The sequence below is a fragment of the Aquarana catesbeiana genome, linkage group LG12 (assembly GCF_042186555.1).
Source record: "Aquarana catesbeiana isolate 2022-GZ linkage group LG12, ASM4218655v1, whole genome shotgun sequence".
Classification (NCBI taxonomy): Eukaryota; Metazoa; Chordata; class Amphibia; order Anura; family Ranidae; genus Aquarana; species Aquarana catesbeiana.
The window spans coordinates 225,450,636-225,467,126 of record NC_133335.1 but is presented as its reverse complement, the minus strand read 5'-3'; the positions used below and the strand labels follow the sequence as shown (position 1 = coordinate 225,467,126).

Sequence of the window (16,491 nt, the reverse complement as noted above, 5' to 3'; positions counted from 1 at the left end):
AAGTCCAGAATCAGCAGTTCCACGCAGGGGGGGGAGGGGCCTATCCAGCGATCTCCGCGCACTCAGCACCGTCCAGACCGTGATTTGTATGGTGATGTGTGCCAGGAATGAAAGATTCAATCTCACCGAGGAAATGTGTGCTGTGATAGTACTGATGTCTGAAGAGAATTTCCGCTCAGAATGAAGTTGTATGTCGGGATCTATTTATACAGGGGGGGGGGAGACTTTCTGGTTCTGCAAACTACACCTATTTATTAAGCCGCTGTGGCAATAACCCTGCAAGAGATTTGAAACGTTTTTATCCACTTAAGCCCATTTTGCTGGCCAAAGACCAGAGCGTTTTTTGCGATTCGGCACTGCATCACTTTAACTGACAATTGCGCGGTTGTGCGACGTGGCTCCTAGACAAAATTGACGTCTTTTTTTCCCCACAAATAGAGCTTTTTTTTTGGTGGTATTTGATCGCCTCTGCGGTTTTTATTTTTTGCGCTATAAACAAAAAAAGAGCGACAATTTTGAAAAAAAAAAAAAGAAATATTTTTTGCTTTTTGCTATAATAAATATCCCTCAAAAATATTTAAAAAAACTTTTTCTACATATTTTTGGTAAAAAAAAAAAAAAATCGCAATAAGTGTTTATTGATTGGTTTGCGCAAAAGTTATAGCGTCTACAAAATAGGGGATAGTTTTATGGACTTTTTATTAATATTTTTTTTTTTTTTACTAGTAATGGCGGCGATCAGTGATTTTTATCGTGACTGCGACATTATGGCGGACGCGTCGGACAATTTTGGCGCAATTTTGGGACCATTCACATTTATACAGCGATCAGTGCGATTAAAATTGCATTGATTACTGTGTAAATGTGACTGGCAGTGAAGGGGTTAACACTAGGTGGCGCTGTAGGGGTTAAGTGTGTCCTAGGGAGTGATTCTAACTGTAGGGGGGAGGGGCTGTGTGTGACACGACACTGATCTCCACTCCCCATCACAGGGAGCTGTGATCAGTGACACTGTCACTAGGCAGAACGGGGAGATGCTTGTTTACATTAGCATCTCCCCGTTCTTCCTCTCCATGAGACGATCGCGGGTATTCCCGCGGGCATCGAGTCCGCGGGTCCCGCGATCCTATTCACGGAGTTCTCGGCCGGCTCGCGCGCGCCAGATGGCACGGCAGCAAATTCAAAGGGACGTACAGGTACGCCTATTTGCGCAGCCGCGCCATTCTGCCGACGAACATTGGCGTGCGCCGGTCGGGAACCGGTTAAAGGCTTTTTTTTTTTCTTGTTAAAAATGTTACTAATAAAATTCACCCTGAACCGGGTCCATCATTTTCAATGGAAGGAAACCAGTCATCGTCAAAGATGACATCATAATTTGAGTCCAGAATAGAGCTATTCACAGGCATGCGCACAGGGTGTGCCAGATGTGCCTGGGCACACCCTAATCACCCTGTGTGACACAGATTACCCCTGTTTAGACCCCTGATATTTCACCAAAGCCCCCTAACGGGGCTCCTAAAAAAAAAACAAATTATCAAAAAAAATAAAACAATAAAAATAAAAACTACTGACACCATCCACTTCCTTACTGACACCGTCCATTGCTCTACTGACACTGTCAGTATACACACTATATTGTTAAAAGTATTGGGACGCCTGCCTTTACACGCACATGAACTTTAATGGCCTCCCAGTCTTAGTCCGTAGGGTTCAGTATTGAGTTGGGAAGGCTGTCCACAAGGTTTAGGAGTGTGTCTATGGGAATGTTTGACCATTCTTCCAGAAGTGCATTTGTGAGGTCAGGCACTAATGTTGGATGAGAAGGCCTGGCTCGCAGTCTCCACTCTAATTTATCCCAAATGTGTTCTATCAGGTTGAGGTCAGGACTCTGTGCAGGCCAGTCAAGTTCCTCCACCCCAAACTCGCTCATCCATGTCTTTATGGACCTTGCTTTGTGCACTGGTCCAAATCGTTTGGTGGAGGGGGGATTATGGTGTGGGGTTACTTTTCAGGGGTTGGGTTGGCCCCCTAGCTCCAGTGAAGAGAACTCTTAAGGCGTCAGCATACCAAGACATTTTGGATAATTTCATGCTCCCAACTTTGTGGGAACAGTTTGGTGATGGCCCCTTCCCGTTCTAACATGACTGCGCACCAGTGCACAAAGCAAGGTCCATAGAGACATGGATGAGCGAGTTTGGGGTGGAAGAACTTGACTGGCCTGCACTGAGTCCTGACCTCAACCCGATAGAACACCTTTGGGATGAATTAGAGCGGAGATTGCGAGCCAGGCCTTCTCGTCCAACATCAGCGCCTGACCTGACAAATGCTCTTCTGGAAGAATGGTCAAACATTCCCATAGACACACTCCTAAACCTTGTGGACGGCCTTCCCAGAAGAGTTGAAGCCGTTATAGCTGCAAAGGGAGGACCAACTCAATATTGAACCCTACGGACTAAGACCGGGATGTCCCTAAAGTTTATGTGCGTGTAAAGGCAGGTGTCCCAATACTTTTGACAATATAGTGTATACACACGCATATGTGTTTGAGCTTTGGGGTGCACACCCTAATGCAATACACTGGGCACACCTATGGAGCTATTGATGAATATGCAGAGAACTCAGCCCCCGATCTGCTGACGGAACGATCTACCCAATCAAGGGGTAACAAGGATTGCGTACCAGTATGACCAGCCGTAGTCCCAGTTCTGTGGTCTCCAGTCTTCAGGGCCCAGATTGACGGTCATCTGAAAGACGGTTGTGTACATCATGTGTGCGACCATCCCCAGCAATCCTGCAACATACACACAACCAATAGAAGGATCAGACACGAGACAAACCATCAAAGAGGACCAGTCACTTCTGAAATATCCTAAACCCTATTTCATAGTCATTTTGTTAGAACGCTTTCTTTTATGTTTATATTCAAAACCAATTCTATTTTCAACATTCCCTCCCACCATACAACATTTGCCAATAATCTCATGTTTGTAAGAATGTGACAAACAATTCCTACAATCATCAGTGCCATCTAGTGGCCATAACGTAGTATATTCCTAAATGAGGTATTGCAGGAAAATACCGCATTATTGCCACTAGATGGTATGTATGATCATAGGAAATCATCATGTTAGACAAAATATGGCAAGTTTTTCGTTGCAGCTGTGCAAATGTTTGTCACATCAGTGATTTTTTTTATAAAATGGACCCCATGTGTATCATGTCTGCAATCTCTGACCATCTCTTGTATCATGTCTGCGCTCTCTGACCATCTCTTGTATCACGTCTGCAGTCACTGACCATCTCTTTTTTATCAAGTCTGTGCTCTCTGACTATCTCTTATATCATATCTGCAGTCTCTGACCATCTTTTGTATCATTTCTAGTCTCTGACCATGTCCTGTATTATGTCTGCAGTCTTTGACCATCTCTTCTAGCATGTCTGTAGTTGCTGACCATCTCTTGTATCAGGTTTGCGTTTGACGTTGTGTGCTGCTGTACGCTCAGTGCTCAGTGTTTGTGTGGCCCTTGGGGCCCCTGCAGATACTAATCTGTGTTTCCTTATTGCCCTGTAATAGCAGTGATTTCTAGCAGTCTCCTGTAATGTGTCCCCAGTCTACGGCTCCTGAAGCTTGGCCCCAGTCTCCAACAATTCTTATAGCAAGATACCAGTCTCTGACAGCCTCCTGCAGCATGTCCACAGTCTCTGACCATCTCTCTTGTATCATGTCCGCAGTCTCTGACCATCTCTTGTATCATGTCCACAGTCTCTGACCATCTCTTGTATCATGTCCGCAGTCTCTGACCATCTCTTGTATCATGTCCGCAGTCTCTGACCATCTCTTGTATCATGTCCGCAGTCTCTGACCATCTCTTGTATCATGTCCGCAGTCTCTGACCATCTCTTGTATCATGTCTGCAGTCTCTGGCCATCTCTTGTATCATGTCCGCAGTCTCTGACCATCTCTTGTATCATGTCTGCAGTCTCTGGCCATCTCTTGTTTCATGTCTGCAGTCTCTGGCCATCTCTTGTATCATGTCTGCAGTCTTGGACCATCTCTTGTATCATGTCTGCAGTCTTGGACCATCTCTTGTATCAGGTTTGCAGTCTTTGACCATCTCTTGTATCATATAAGATGGTCAAAGATGGCATAATATAATATAATATAAATTCAGGAAGCGGTCTGAGTTTCCAAAAGATGTGCAATCTCTTGTTTCATGTCTGCGGTCTCTGACCATCTCTTGTATCATGTCTGCAGTGCTGACCATTTCTTTTATCATGTCTGTAGTTGCTGACCATCTCTTTTTATCAAGTCTGCACTCTCTGACCATCTCTTGTATCATATCTGCAGTCTCTGACCATCTCTTTTATCAAATCTGCAGTCTCTGACCATGTTTTGTATCATTTCCAGAGTCTCTGAGCATCTCTTGTATCATGTGACCATTTCTTCTATCATGTCTGCAGTCACTGACCATCTCTTTTTATCAAGTCTGCACTCTCTGACCATCTCTTGTATCATATCTGCAGTGTCTGACCGTCTCTTTTATCATGTCAGCAGTGTCTGACCATCTTTTGTATCATTTTCAAAGTCTCTGACCATCTCTTGTATCAGGTTTGCCGTCTTTGACCATCTCTTGTATCATGTCCGCAGTCTATGACCATCTCTTGTATTATGTCAACAGTGTCTGACCATCTTTTGTATCATTTTCACAGTCTCTGACCATCTCTTGTATCATTTTCACAGTCTCTGAACATTTCATGTATTACCTCTGCAGTCTCTGACCATCTCCTGTGTCATATCTGCAGATCATCAGTGCCATCTAGTGGCCATAACGCAGTATATTCCTAAATGAGATATTTCAGGAAAATATCGCATTATGGCCACTAGATGGTATGTATGATCATAGGAGATAATCATATTAGACAAAATATGGCAAGTTTTCATGGTGGTTGTGCAAATGTTTGTCACATCAGTGATTTTTTTTATAAAGGGACCCCGTGTGTAGTCTCACTTGTGTGCTTCACTGTCAAGAGCATGCTAATTCTAGTCAATTGCATTGGCTCTTAAAGGACTTTTAATTGTGCTACATTAAAATATTTTTCATACAGCTGTTGGCACTATTTTCTTTTTTATGTGTTGGGTGTTTCTCATTAACTTTTGGGGTATTCATTGGCTTCTGAAACTCTGTTGTTGTGACTTTTTTTTAACAATTAAAGGGACATACAATGTACAGCGGGTACACCATCATCTGGGCCACCAGGCAAGGTGAGCAGTTCTCAGATCCACTGATATTGCCATGAGTAATAAAAAAATAAAATAAAAGAATTACAACAAAAGTAACAAAAATCAGGAGAAGGAAGTAAAAATATTCGAATAGAACCACCTTGATGATTTTACCATGTGATCCCACAGAGGGCGCCGGTGTTTGCACATTGGTGGAATATTTGTGGAATATTTCTGCCTTTCTGAAATGTCATTTATAATACGGAGGTGGAATGTGGAATTTCCAAGAAGGAAGCCAAAACTGGAGCAGAGCTGAGGACAAACATAAATCTTTCTGAATCTAATGCTCTGCTTCTAGAAAACTCGTCTTGTGGAATTTATCCTCCAGCTGAAGTTAGTTTATTTCCTAAAACTCTTTTTTTAATGAGGCTCCAATTGCACATTTTCTGGAAAAACTGACCACTTCCTGAATTTATATTAATAAATATTTCAGAATTTTCGAAGAATGAACGGAGTCCGTGCGGAGGGGACGTTGTGTGCTGCTGTACGCTCAGTGCTCAGCGTTTGTGTGACCCTTGGGGCCCCTGCAGATACTAATCTGTGTTTCCTTATTGCCCTGTAATAGCAGTGATTTCTAGCAGTCACCTGTAATGTGTCTATGGCTCCTGAAGCTTGGCCCCAGTCTCCAATAATTCTTATAGCAAGTTACCAGTCTCTGACAGCCTCCTGCAGCATGTCCACAGTCTCTGACCATCTCTTGTATCATGTCCGCAATCTCTGACCATCTCTTGTAGCGTGTCCATAGTCTCTGACCATCTCTTGTATCATGTCCGCAATCTCTGACCATCTCTTGTAGCATGTCCGCAGTCTCTGACCATCTCTTGTATCATGTCCGCAGTCTCTGACCATCTCTTGTATCATGTCCGCAGTCTCTGACCATCTCTTGTATCATGTCTGCCGTCTTTGACCATCTCTTGTATCATAAGAGATGGTCAAAGATGGCATAATATAAATTCAGGAAGCAGTCAGAGTTTCCAGAAGATGTGCAATCTCTTGTTTCATGTCTGCCATCTCTGACCATCTCTTGTATCATGTCTGCCATCTCTGACCATCTCTTGTATCATGTCTGCCATCTCTGACCATCTCTTGCATCATGTCCACAGTCTCTAACCATCTCTTGTATCATGTCTGCCATCTCTGACCATCTCTTGCATCATGTCCGCAGTCTCTGACCATCTCTTGTATCATGTCTGCAGTCTCTGACCATCTCTTGTATCATGTCTGCAGTCTCTGACCATCTCTTGTATCATGTCTGCAGTCTCTGACCATCTCTTGTATCATGTCCGCAGTCTCTGACCATCTCTTTTATCATGTCTGCCGTCTCTGACTATCTCTTGTATCATGTTCACAGGCTCTGATCATCTCTTGTATCATGTCTGCAGTCTCTGACCATCTCTTGTATCATATCTGCAGTCTCTGACCATCTCCTGTATCATGTCCGCAGTCTCTGACCATCACTTGCACAATTTCTGCAGTCTCTGACCGTTTATTGTATCACGTCTGCATTCTCTGACCATTTATTGTATCATGTCTGCAGTCTCTGACCATTTCTTGTATGATGTCTGCAGTCTCTGACTATCTCTTGTATCATGTCTGCAGTCTCTGACCAGCTCTTGTATGATGTCCGCAGTCTCTGACTATTTCTTGTATCATGTCTGCAGTCTCTGACCATCACTTGCATCACTTCTGCAGTCTCTGACCGTTTCTTGTATGATGTCTGCAGTCTCTGACCATTTCTTGTATGATGTCCGCAGTCTCTGACTATCTCTTGTATCATGTCTGCAGTCTCTGACCATCTCTTGTATGATGTCCGCAGTCTCTGACTATTTCTTGTATCATGTCTGCAGTCTCTGACCATCACTTGTATCACTTCTGCAGTCTCTGACCGTTTCTTGTATCCTGTGTGCAGTCTCTGACCATCTCTTTTGTGTCATATCCACAGTCTCTGATCATCTCTTGTGTCATGTCTGCAGTCTCTGACCATCTCCTATAGCGTGTCTGCAGTCTCTGTCTCTTGTATTTTCTCTGCAGTCTCTGACCATCTCTTGTATCGTGCCCATAGTCTTTGACTACATCCTGTTGTGTGTCCCTGACACTGGGTACACTGGCTATTATGGCTCTTTGGTGATGTTGAGGGTTGCACTTGTGGCCCCCCAAACCAAGAAAGTTGACCAGCACTACAAGGAATGGAACCACCAGGCTTGGAACTAAAAATGAAACAAATCCGTATTACCACTTATAACCACTTGGTGGCGCACAGACCCTGTGTTCAGTTTTGTACCTGCTGCTCTAATGGATACATAATTTAATTTTGACAATCCAAGGAAGAGGGAACATTGGCCATAGTCATATAGAAGAGGGACATAGTCACATACCTGACAATACAGTAAAAATGGCGGCAAAGGCGTTGAGTTTGAGTCCGTCAATTACAGACGTGTAATAACAAACTTCCACAGACATGAGGCTCACTCCTGTAAGGAGCAATGTGATATACAAGACCTCGGCCACAATGGAGAGCCACAGAACCCCTGCAGAGGAGAGAGGAGAAGCCATTAGCTGATAGAACATAAAACACATACATACATATATATATATTTTTTTTAAATATATACTATATGTTATATACTCCACACTCCTGTAGCCTGTGCTGTAAGTTAAAAAACTTAACTCCTCTGCATACTGTGCTGTACGTTATATACTTCATACCACTGTATGCTGTGCTGTATGGTATATATTTCACACCATTGTCCTATATGTTTTATACTTCACACTGCTGTATACTGTGTGAGATGTTATATACTCTACACTTCTGTATACTGTACTGTATATTATATAAATAACATCACTGTACACTGTGCTGAATGTTATATAGTCTGCACACCTGTATACTGTGCTGTCTGGCATATACTCCACAACCCTGTAGACTGTGCTGCATGTTATATACTTCGCACTACTGTTTTCTGTGCTGGTATGTATGGTATGTATTTCACTCTGCTATAGATTGTGCTGTACGTTATATACTTTACATTGTTGTATAGTGTACTGTATGTTATGTACTTCTCACCACTGTATACTGTGTGGGATGTTATATATACCACATCCCATATACTGTTTTGTATGTTGTATGCTCCACACTGCTGTATACTGTGCTGTACCTTATGTACATCACACCACTGTATACTGTGCTGTGTGTTATACAATCTGTAGCCTGTGCTATAAGTAATTACATTACCGTAGCCTGTGCTGTAAGTAATATACTTCACACCACTAAGTACTGTGCGGTATGTTATATACTTCACATCTCTGTATACTGTGCTGTACGTTATATACTTCACACCCCTGTAGACTGCGTTGTGTAGTATATACAGTACTTAATACCTCCATATATTGTGCTGTACATTATATACTCCACACTTCTGTAGACTGCGTTGTGTAGTATATACCTTTCACCTCTGTATATTGTGCTGTACATTATATACTCCATATCCCTGTAGACTGTGTTGTATAGTGTATACAGTACTTAACATCTCTGTATACTGTGCTGTAGGTTATATACTCCACACCTCTGTAGACTGCATTGTGTAGTATATACAGTACTTAACACCTCTATATATTGTGCTGTACGTTATATACTCCACACCTCTGTAGACTGTGTTGTCTAGAATATACAGTACTTAACACCTCTGTATACTGTGCTATATGTTATATACTCCACACCCCTGTAGACTGTCTTGTATGGTATATACTTAACACCTCTGTATACTGTGCTGTACGTTATATACTCCACACCCCTGTAGACTGCGTTGTATAGTATAAACCATATACAGTATTTAACACCTCTGTATACTGTGCTGTACTTTATATACTCTACACCCCTGTAGGCTGTGTTGTATGGTATATATTCCACACCTCTGTAGACTGTACTGTACGTCGTATACTCCACACTGCTGTATACTGTATTTTACATTATATACCACAAATCACTGTAGACTGTGCTGTATGTAATATACGTCACACCACTTTATACTGTGCTGTATCTTATATACCTCCCACTGCTGTATACTGTCCTATACTCCACAGTGCTTTATTCACCTTTTTTTGGTGGCATTTAATTTTAACGTTCGTTTATTTTAATAACATGATTAGTGATTGTGATTATGCAAACAATACCGCCCCCTACTGCTCATTCCATGTATGTAACAACTTACAACTGCACAGCCTGGGCACAGGTTCACTTTAAAAATGACCTTCACCCCCTCACACCCTCTCATTGGATTCCTTATGGATCCGGGAACAGATCTCAGAATCTTCTGTCTCTGTACGGCTGACCACACACTGTACAATCTGGTTGTGCAATCTTCTTTAGAGCTCCTGCCAGCCCTGTAGTACAAAGGCCTGCCTGGCTTGATACAAATGAACCACTTGCCTGCCGGGCACTTTTACCCCCTTCCTTCCTGCCCAGGCCAATTTTCAGCTTTCAGCGCTGTCACACTTTGAATTGCGGTCATACAACACACTGAACTCATATGAAATGTTTATCATTTTTTTCACACAAGGAGAGATTTCTTTTGGTGGTATTTAATCACCACTTGGATTTTTTTTTATTTTTTTGCTAAACAAATTAAAAAAGACCAAAAATTAAAAAAAAAAAAAAAAAAAAAAAAGTCTTGTAAATAATTTTTCTCCTTCATTGATGTGCACTGATAGGTGGCAATGCTAGGCATCACTGGTTGGCACTACTGATGGGCAGTGATGAGGCGGCACTGACTGGCAGCACTGGTGGGCACTGATTGGCAGCAGTGATGAGGCACTTATAGGTGGCAATGATAGGCATCACTGATGGGCAGCTCTGATGGGCACTGACAGGCAGCACTGATGGGCAGTGATGAGGCGGTACTAATAGGCATCACTGATGGGCAGCACTGGTGGGCACTGATTGGCAGCTCTGATGAGGCGGCTCTGATGGGCACTGACAGGCAGCACTGGTGGGCACTGATGAGGTGGCTCTGATGGGCACTGATTAGGTGACTCGGATGGGCACTGACAGGCAGCACTGGTGGGCACTTTTGAGGTGGCTCTGATGGGCACTGATAGGCAGCACTGATGGGCACTGACAGGCAGCACTGGTGGGCACTGATGAGGTGGCTCTGATGGGCACTGATGAGGCGGCTCTGATGGGCACTGATAGGCAGCACTGATGGGCACTGACAGGCAGCACTGGTGGGCACTGATGAGGCGGCTCTGATGGGCACTGATGAGGCGGCTCTGATGGGCACTGATAGGCAGCACTGATGGGCACTGACAGGCAGCACTGGTGGGCACTGATGAGGTGGCTCTGATGGGCACTGATAGGCAGCACTGATGGGCACTGACAGGCAGCACTGGTGGGCACTGATGAGGTGGCTCTGATGGGCACTAATAGGCATCACTGATGGGCAGCACTGGTGGGCACTGATTGGCAGCTCTGATGAGGCGGCTCTGATGGGCACTGACAGGCAGCACTGGTGGGCACTGATGAGGCGGTACTAATAGGCATCACTGATGGGCAGCACTGGTGGGCACTGATTGGCAGCTCTGATGGGCACTGACAGGCAGCACTGGTGGGCACTGATGAGGCGGCTCTGATGGGCACTGATGAGGTGACTCTGATGGGCACTGACAGGCAGCACTGATGGGCACTGACAGGCAGCACTGGTGGGCACTGATGAGGTGGCTCTGATGGGCACTGATAGGCAGCACTGACAGGCACTGACAGGCAGCACTGGTGGGCACTGATGAGGCGGCTCTGATGGGCACTGATGAGGTGGCTCTGATGGGCACTGATAGGCAGCACTGACAGGCACTGACAGGCAGCACTGATGGGCACTGACAGGCAGCACTGGTGGGCACTGATGAGGTGGCTCTGATGGGCACTGATAGGCAGCACTGACAGGCACTGACAGGCAGCACTGGTGGGCACTGATGAGGCGGCTCTGATGGGCACTGATAGGCAGCACTGATGGGCACTCATAGGCAATGATAGGCACTGATGATGCAGCACTGATAATCAGTGTAGATGTCCCCTGTGTGGATTGCCACTTATCAGTTCTCCTCTCCTCACCTACTGTCAGCGTGAGGAGAGGACTGCCGATAACCGGCAAATCGTATTTACACTGTGATCGGCTGTGATTGGCTCTTTACCCGGATCACAGATCCCTGCCGATGCGCACATGCAGGGGGTGCACAGGAAGTGCGATCAATAGACGCCCTCCCAGCAAAGTGCGATCGCACTGTCGCCATCATTTGGCTCTAGCTCGGTCATGAAGAGGATACAAGTATTGTTTCGGTTTTGTCCTGACATTATTTGGGTAAAGGAGATTGTACAATCACATTGCATAGTGTGTGGCTATCTTAACGGATGAGTTCTTTTCTGCTTTTTCCTCAGAACTCCGAACGGCGTGTTCCCGGCGCGTATTAGAAACGCAGCGACTCCATTTTCGTGTCCCTCGGCTCCTTCCAGACTCCGACGTTGATCTGTGAAAAGTCCGGATTTGTGTCCTTCTTACAGGAGACGCTCCCCGGGGAGATCCTCGGATCTCTGATCAGAATCCCGTCTTCCTGGCAGCAGATTTTCTGCCTTTGTGGCAAAGTTTTGTAATATAAATGGTAATTCCAGCGATAGGACAGCGGCAGATTTCCCGGCCACTAAAGACAATTTATCAACGCCGAAGTTAAACCTGCTTATGTTTTGTCCCCCACCCAACCAACAAACCAACCAACCACCCAACCAACGAACATGCTCAGGAGATTTAAAAAGAAAAAAAAAATGTTTCTGTTCTCATTACACATCTTATTTTACACTTAGTGATATCACTGGGTCTCTGTGTTTCCCTATGCAATACAGGGAGATCATGACTGGTGGGAGGAGATCGTGACCGGTGGGAGGAGCTCATGACCGGTGGGAGGAGCTCGTGACCGGTGGGAGGAGCTGCTTCCTGAAAACAGGGAGATCATGACTGGTGGGAGGAGATCGTGACTGGTGGGAGGAGATCGTGACCGGTGGGAGGAGCTCATGACTGGTGGGAGGAGCTCGTGACCGGTGGGAGGAGCTGCTTCCTGAAAACAGCTCTCTGCCTCAGTGCTCCTATCAGTGACAGTGTTTCGTCAGATTAGGCGACCCGTCAGAATGTGTAATGGAAGGGACGTTCTGTCGCCGCCATCTTGCTACACCCCGCACTCCTCCATAGTAAGGATACACTGAGAAGGGGGAAAGTGGACATCTTGCTACACCCACCGGAGTTTTGCATTTTACACTTATTTTTAACAGCAAAGTGAGTTTATATCATGAAATACAGGACTTAGAACTCCGTATGAATGTTTAGATGTTGAATTTTAAAAGCAGCGAACGTCTGTCAGATTAGCAAACCTGTGAGATCATCAGGCTTGCTGCTGCTTATAAAATTCAACATCTAACCAGTCAGAGTCGGAAGTCCTGTATTTCACTACTGTATAACTGTAAAATGCAAAACTCCGGTGGGTGTAACAAGATGTCCGCTTTCCCCCTTCTCAGTGTATCCTTACTGTGGAGGAGTGTGGGGGGTGTAGCAAGATGGCGGCGACAGAACGTCACTTCCATACACATTCTAACGGGTCACCAAATCTGACGAAACACCGGCTCGTAATGCAGGGGGGGTGCCTTTGACCCAACCATCTGGTGACAGGGGGTGGATCGTTTGCACCCCCCCCCCCCCAAAAAAGAATTTACTACCAGCCACCACTGGCTCCTATCAAGAGCCGTCAGCCCTGGTGCATGCAGTGGGAGGAGTTATGCAAATATCAAAATGGGCGAGTATCTGTCGGCAGGAGTGGGATTTCCTAGGCAGGCTGCATTTGCATAGGTAACGCCCACATGTGATGCTGAGACTGAAATCCAATAAACGAAAGGGGGCGGGCCAGGGACAGTCACGTCGAGGGAGGAAAGATCCAGATCAGGGATATGGAATTAGCGGACCTCCAGTTGTTGCAGAACTACAAGTCCCATGAGGCATAGCAAGACTCTGACAGCCACAAGCATGACACCCAGAGGCAGAGGCATGATGGGACTTGTAGTTTTGTAACAGCTGGAGATCCACTAATTGCATATCCCTGATCTAGATAATGCTGGATGTTAGGCATGGGCAGAACAAAAAAAAAAAAGAACAAAAAAAAAAAGTGTTGCGTTTTTTACAACATTTCGTTTAGTTAAATTTGTTTCATTCGTTTTCGAATCAATTCGAAAAGTTATAGAATTTCAATAGTTTTTCAATTTCCAAAGAGAATATAAAGGAATAGAATAGAAAAAAAATAATTTCTATTCTATTTTATTCTTTGGAAATTGGCAAACTATTCGAATTCGAAAACTATTCAAATTTCATCCAAATTTTTTTTTCGGATTAGTTTAAAAAATTTCTGTACTATTCTAATTTGGAGATTCGGATACATCCGAATTTGTGAAAAATGAAAAATTCGTCCAAATTTTAAAATCGGAACGAAGCGAAGCGCACATGTCCATTGGACGTCCTCCGGGGAGGATATGAGGAGAGCTCTATCTGACTTCCTGCAGCTTCTATGGCGCATTACAGTGTGAGAAGCTCACAGTGTGCGGTGAATTCAGAGGAAGCCATTTCAGTCCAGGAGAGGAGCCGGTACTACAAACTGAGTGGAAGATTGGGGTCACCCCCCCTCCCCCCTCTCCCTTCTTCTTCACCAATCAATCAGCTGATGATTACAGAGGAGGAGTTCCCCTTTAATATCACGCTCAGCGGGTGAGGAGACGTGGGCCGGTGGCACCATCTGCGTTACATAAAACTGAAAAAACAAACGCGTTCCGCCGCAGAGAAATGCGTCACGGACGGCTACGCCAGGCGGCTGCAATGTTTGTTTCATTAACATCCCCATTACAGCGAGCAAGAAAAGTGAGGAGACGGCGCGGCCGGGCTCATCTCTGACGCTCGTCCTCATGAATTATAGAACGGGACAATAAAACGGTCGGATGGAGCTGCTGGTTAACTGATCTGAAGCTGGGGGAGGGGAGGGGGGGAAATTATTAATAACCTGGGTGATAAAAATCAATGCGGCGCTCCAGGATGGCGGCTGTCACTCCGCTAAACGCAAAATGTAACTGGCCGCACCACACCGCCAATACAGACATCCCTCTGCGCAAAAGTATACACCCCCCCCCCCCCCCCCGTCATCTGTCAGCTACACATGGATGGCTTTGAATTTTACATTCTGTGTGCGGTCGCTGTTTTGGAATATCATTGAAAAGCTGTGAACAAAAAAAAAAAAAGAAAAAGAAAAGGAAAAGCTTCTACGGGATACTAAGGGCCCTTTTCACACGGATACATTTTTTCGTTTTTTTTTTCCTTGCAAGAAAAAACGCAAGAAAAATGTTTCCCTTTAACCAAATTAAGGAACGAGCCTCTTTTTGAGATTTGTTGTTTACAAGTAAAAAAACATCTTTTTTTTTTTGCTAGAAAATTCCTTAGAACCCCCAAACATTATATATTTATTTTTTCAGACACCCTATAGAATAAAATGGCGGTCGTTGAAATAGTATATGTCACACCGTATTTGTGCAGCGGTCTTACAAACGCAATTTTTTTGGGGAAAAAAAAAAAAAAAACACTTTTCTTACAGTAACGTCAGCCCAATTTTTTTTTTTTAATATTGTAAAAGATAATGTTACACCGAGAAAACTGATACCCAACATGTCCCCCTTCAAAATTGTGCCAGCTCGTGGAATGGCGACAAACTTTGACCCTTAAAAATTTCCATAGGTGAGGTTTAAAAATTCCTACAGGTTACCAGTTTTGAGTTACAGAGGAGGTCTAGTGCTAGAATTATTGCTCTCACTCTAACGATCGCGGTGATACTTCACATGTGTGGTTTGAATACCATTTTCGTTTGCGGGCGCGACTTACGTATGTGTTCGCTTCTGCATTTTTCTTATTTTACTTTTTAATTTTTAGGCCTCATGCACACAGGCTGTTAAAATAACGTTATGAAAACGCCAGTATCTTTGCAGTGATTTTTTTTTAAACTTTTTTCAGCTTTTTTTAACATTTTTGCAATAGCGTTTTTTAGCGTTTTTCCGCGTTAGCGTTTTTTAGCGTTTTTTTTTCACTTTTTTTTTTTCCAATGGATCAAAAACGTTAAAAAACATTGGTGAATGACGTTTTTGAGCGTTTATCAGCGTTAGAGCGTTTTTACAGCTGAAAAACGTCTCTCAGAACCCACTGGTCCTGTTTTTTTTTTGCAGCTCAAAAACGCCTAGGTGGGCATGAAGCCATAGACTAACATAGACAGGCCTTTTTAAGCTGAAAAAAAAGCTCAAAAAAGCAGCTGTAAAAACGTCCGTGTGCATGAGGCCTTACACTGTCCTTTAAAAAAAAAAAAATATTTGGGTCACTTTTATTCCTATTACAAGAAATGTAAACATCCCTTGTAATAGAAATAAGTATAAAATTGATGCGCTTTAAATAAATAGTGCACAATATCTGATCACCCTATATTGATAGCAGCTTTAATTTACTGATTTTTTCATAGCACTAACTATATTGGTATATATATATTTTTAAGCACAATTTATTTATATCACACATATCTATCCACATCAGCGCTTGGTTTTTATTCATTTTTTTTATCCCTTGTAATAGAAATAAGCATGACAGGACCTCTTTAATGTGAGATTTGGGGTCAAAAAGACCTCAGAGCTCACATTTACACTTAAATGCAAAAAAAAAAAAAAAATTCTCCTTTAAGACCATTGGGTGGAAGTGACATTTGACGTCTCTTCCGTCATCCAATGGTATGGAGCCGAGCGGGAGCCATCTTTCCCTCACTCAGCTCCATGCTACTGAGGGAAAAGGACCCCGATCGTCTCCGCCGCTACCGACGGCTCTGGCAAGCGAATCCGCCGCTGAGACCACTTTTATCTGAAAGCAGACCACGCGCTGTTTTAAAACAATACCGGGGTTATGGCAGCTATCTGCTGGAATGCCCAGGTGTGAATGAAGCTTACAATGATCAGCTTTTATTTATGGGTGTAAAACCTTTATCCCAAAAAGAAATAACTGGCTTCAATTTGTTATTGCATCTAAATCTGCTAGCATACCCAACACTCCCCTCCCCCGACTGGCAGTGCTGCTGTCCGTTGTGCCTCCTGTGCTCATTCCTCCAGAGTTGTGTCT

At 44.1% G+C, this 16,491-nt stretch overlaps 1 protein-coding gene across 1 annotated transcript in view; it reads right to left on the bottom strand.

Annotated features, from left to right (window-relative positions):
* Positions 1-16,491, bottom strand: part of GSG1L2 (GSG1 like 2) — a 90,680-nt gene that overhangs the window by 4,890 nt on the left and 69,299 nt on the right. The window contains 2 exon segments of the mRNA XM_073606794.1: positions 2,680-2,791; positions 7,657-7,809. Coding sequence (XP_073462895.1) covers positions 2,680-2,791; positions 7,657-7,809 — 265 coding nt within the window.